General features: G+C 39.3%; 1 protein-coding gene across 1 annotated transcript; it reads left to right on the top strand.

The window, feature by feature from the left end:
* Window positions 1–475: 475 nt before the first annotated feature.
* Window positions 476–1,004, top strand: LOC129579783 (serine/threonine-protein kinase fray2-like; the record flags this gene model as incomplete). The annotated part of the gene is made up of 1 exon (XM_055469955.1): window positions 476–1,004. A coding segment is annotated over exon 1 (529 nt), but the record flags the coding sequence as incomplete, so codon positions are not given.
* Between the last annotated feature and the right edge of the window lie 15 nt (window positions 1,005–1,019).

Below are 1,019 nucleotides of genomic sequence, written 5' to 3'. Positions count from 1 at the left end.
GAACAATGGAATGAAAAACAACATCTACCATCATTGGGGAATGATATACGGTAGATGCATTCATCTGATTTCATTTTTTAGGTGAATTTTCTGTTTGTATTTCAAATGTTACAAAATATGAAAATTAAACCAAGTAGAAAAATACATTGACTGCATTCGTAACAGTGTAATACTTCTCCACACACAGTACTGGTACTGTGTTGTGCAGCGCACATAGTGCACAAAAGTAGCCGTTCATGATTGGATTAGTATTCTCACTTTGATTTTAAATCGCAGGATACTGTGCATTTGATCACTATTATTTGTTGACTTTGAAAAGATTTGAAACATTTTTAGTAGACAACAGTGAAGCAAGTTCAATTCCAATCAGTTTTTTTTTCATTGTTGAATAAAGTCTATAAAACAGTAGGTGAAGCAAGAACTTTGAAAATTTTCTCAACACACCAAGTTAGAAGAAACCAAAATTTCGGTCGTAATGGATAGAAGGGACAAATTAATTGCGGATTTAGGAGCAGATGATGATGCAACTATTTTTAGGTTAGTTGAAAAGCGAAAAGATGGCAAACGAAATTTGGACGCTGCTGACAGACGGAATCGACATTTTCATCGTGACCGATCAGATGTGTACGATCGCACTGACAGGCTCAACGAAGCAAAAGCCGAATTTGCTGAAGCCGATCTATTCGAAAAAACTGCTGATAAACTAGAAACGATGGCTGCCATAGATCGCAGAGATGGTAGTCGCAATTTACACGCTGCTGCTCTAGAACGGGGAGATAGAAAACGGCACCATACACGAATTTCTTCGTCGGGTAGTAGACGTCGACGCGTCGACCCACTTGATGATCAACTTGATGGCCGTTTTGGTGGTCGTTTTGATTTTGATCGTACACGAGAAACACAAACGCCCAGAGTCAGGACACGTGATTCGGGCTCCAGACCACGAAACCAAAGACAACGCTCAAGATCATCTGGCAGAGATAATAGAAGACCTTCATATCGATGTTAGCGAAAAAAAC

Source organism: Sitodiplosis mosellana, unplaced genomic scaffold (genome assembly GCF_009176505.1).
Source record: "Sitodiplosis mosellana isolate CC-2019 unplaced genomic scaffold, AAFC_SMos_1.0 Smas_scaffold_6549, whole genome shotgun sequence".
In the NCBI taxonomy this organism is placed as follows: domain Eukaryota; kingdom Metazoa; phylum Arthropoda; class Insecta; order Diptera; family Cecidomyiidae; genus Sitodiplosis; species Sitodiplosis mosellana.
This window is presented reverse-complemented; position numbering and strand designations above follow the sequence as displayed.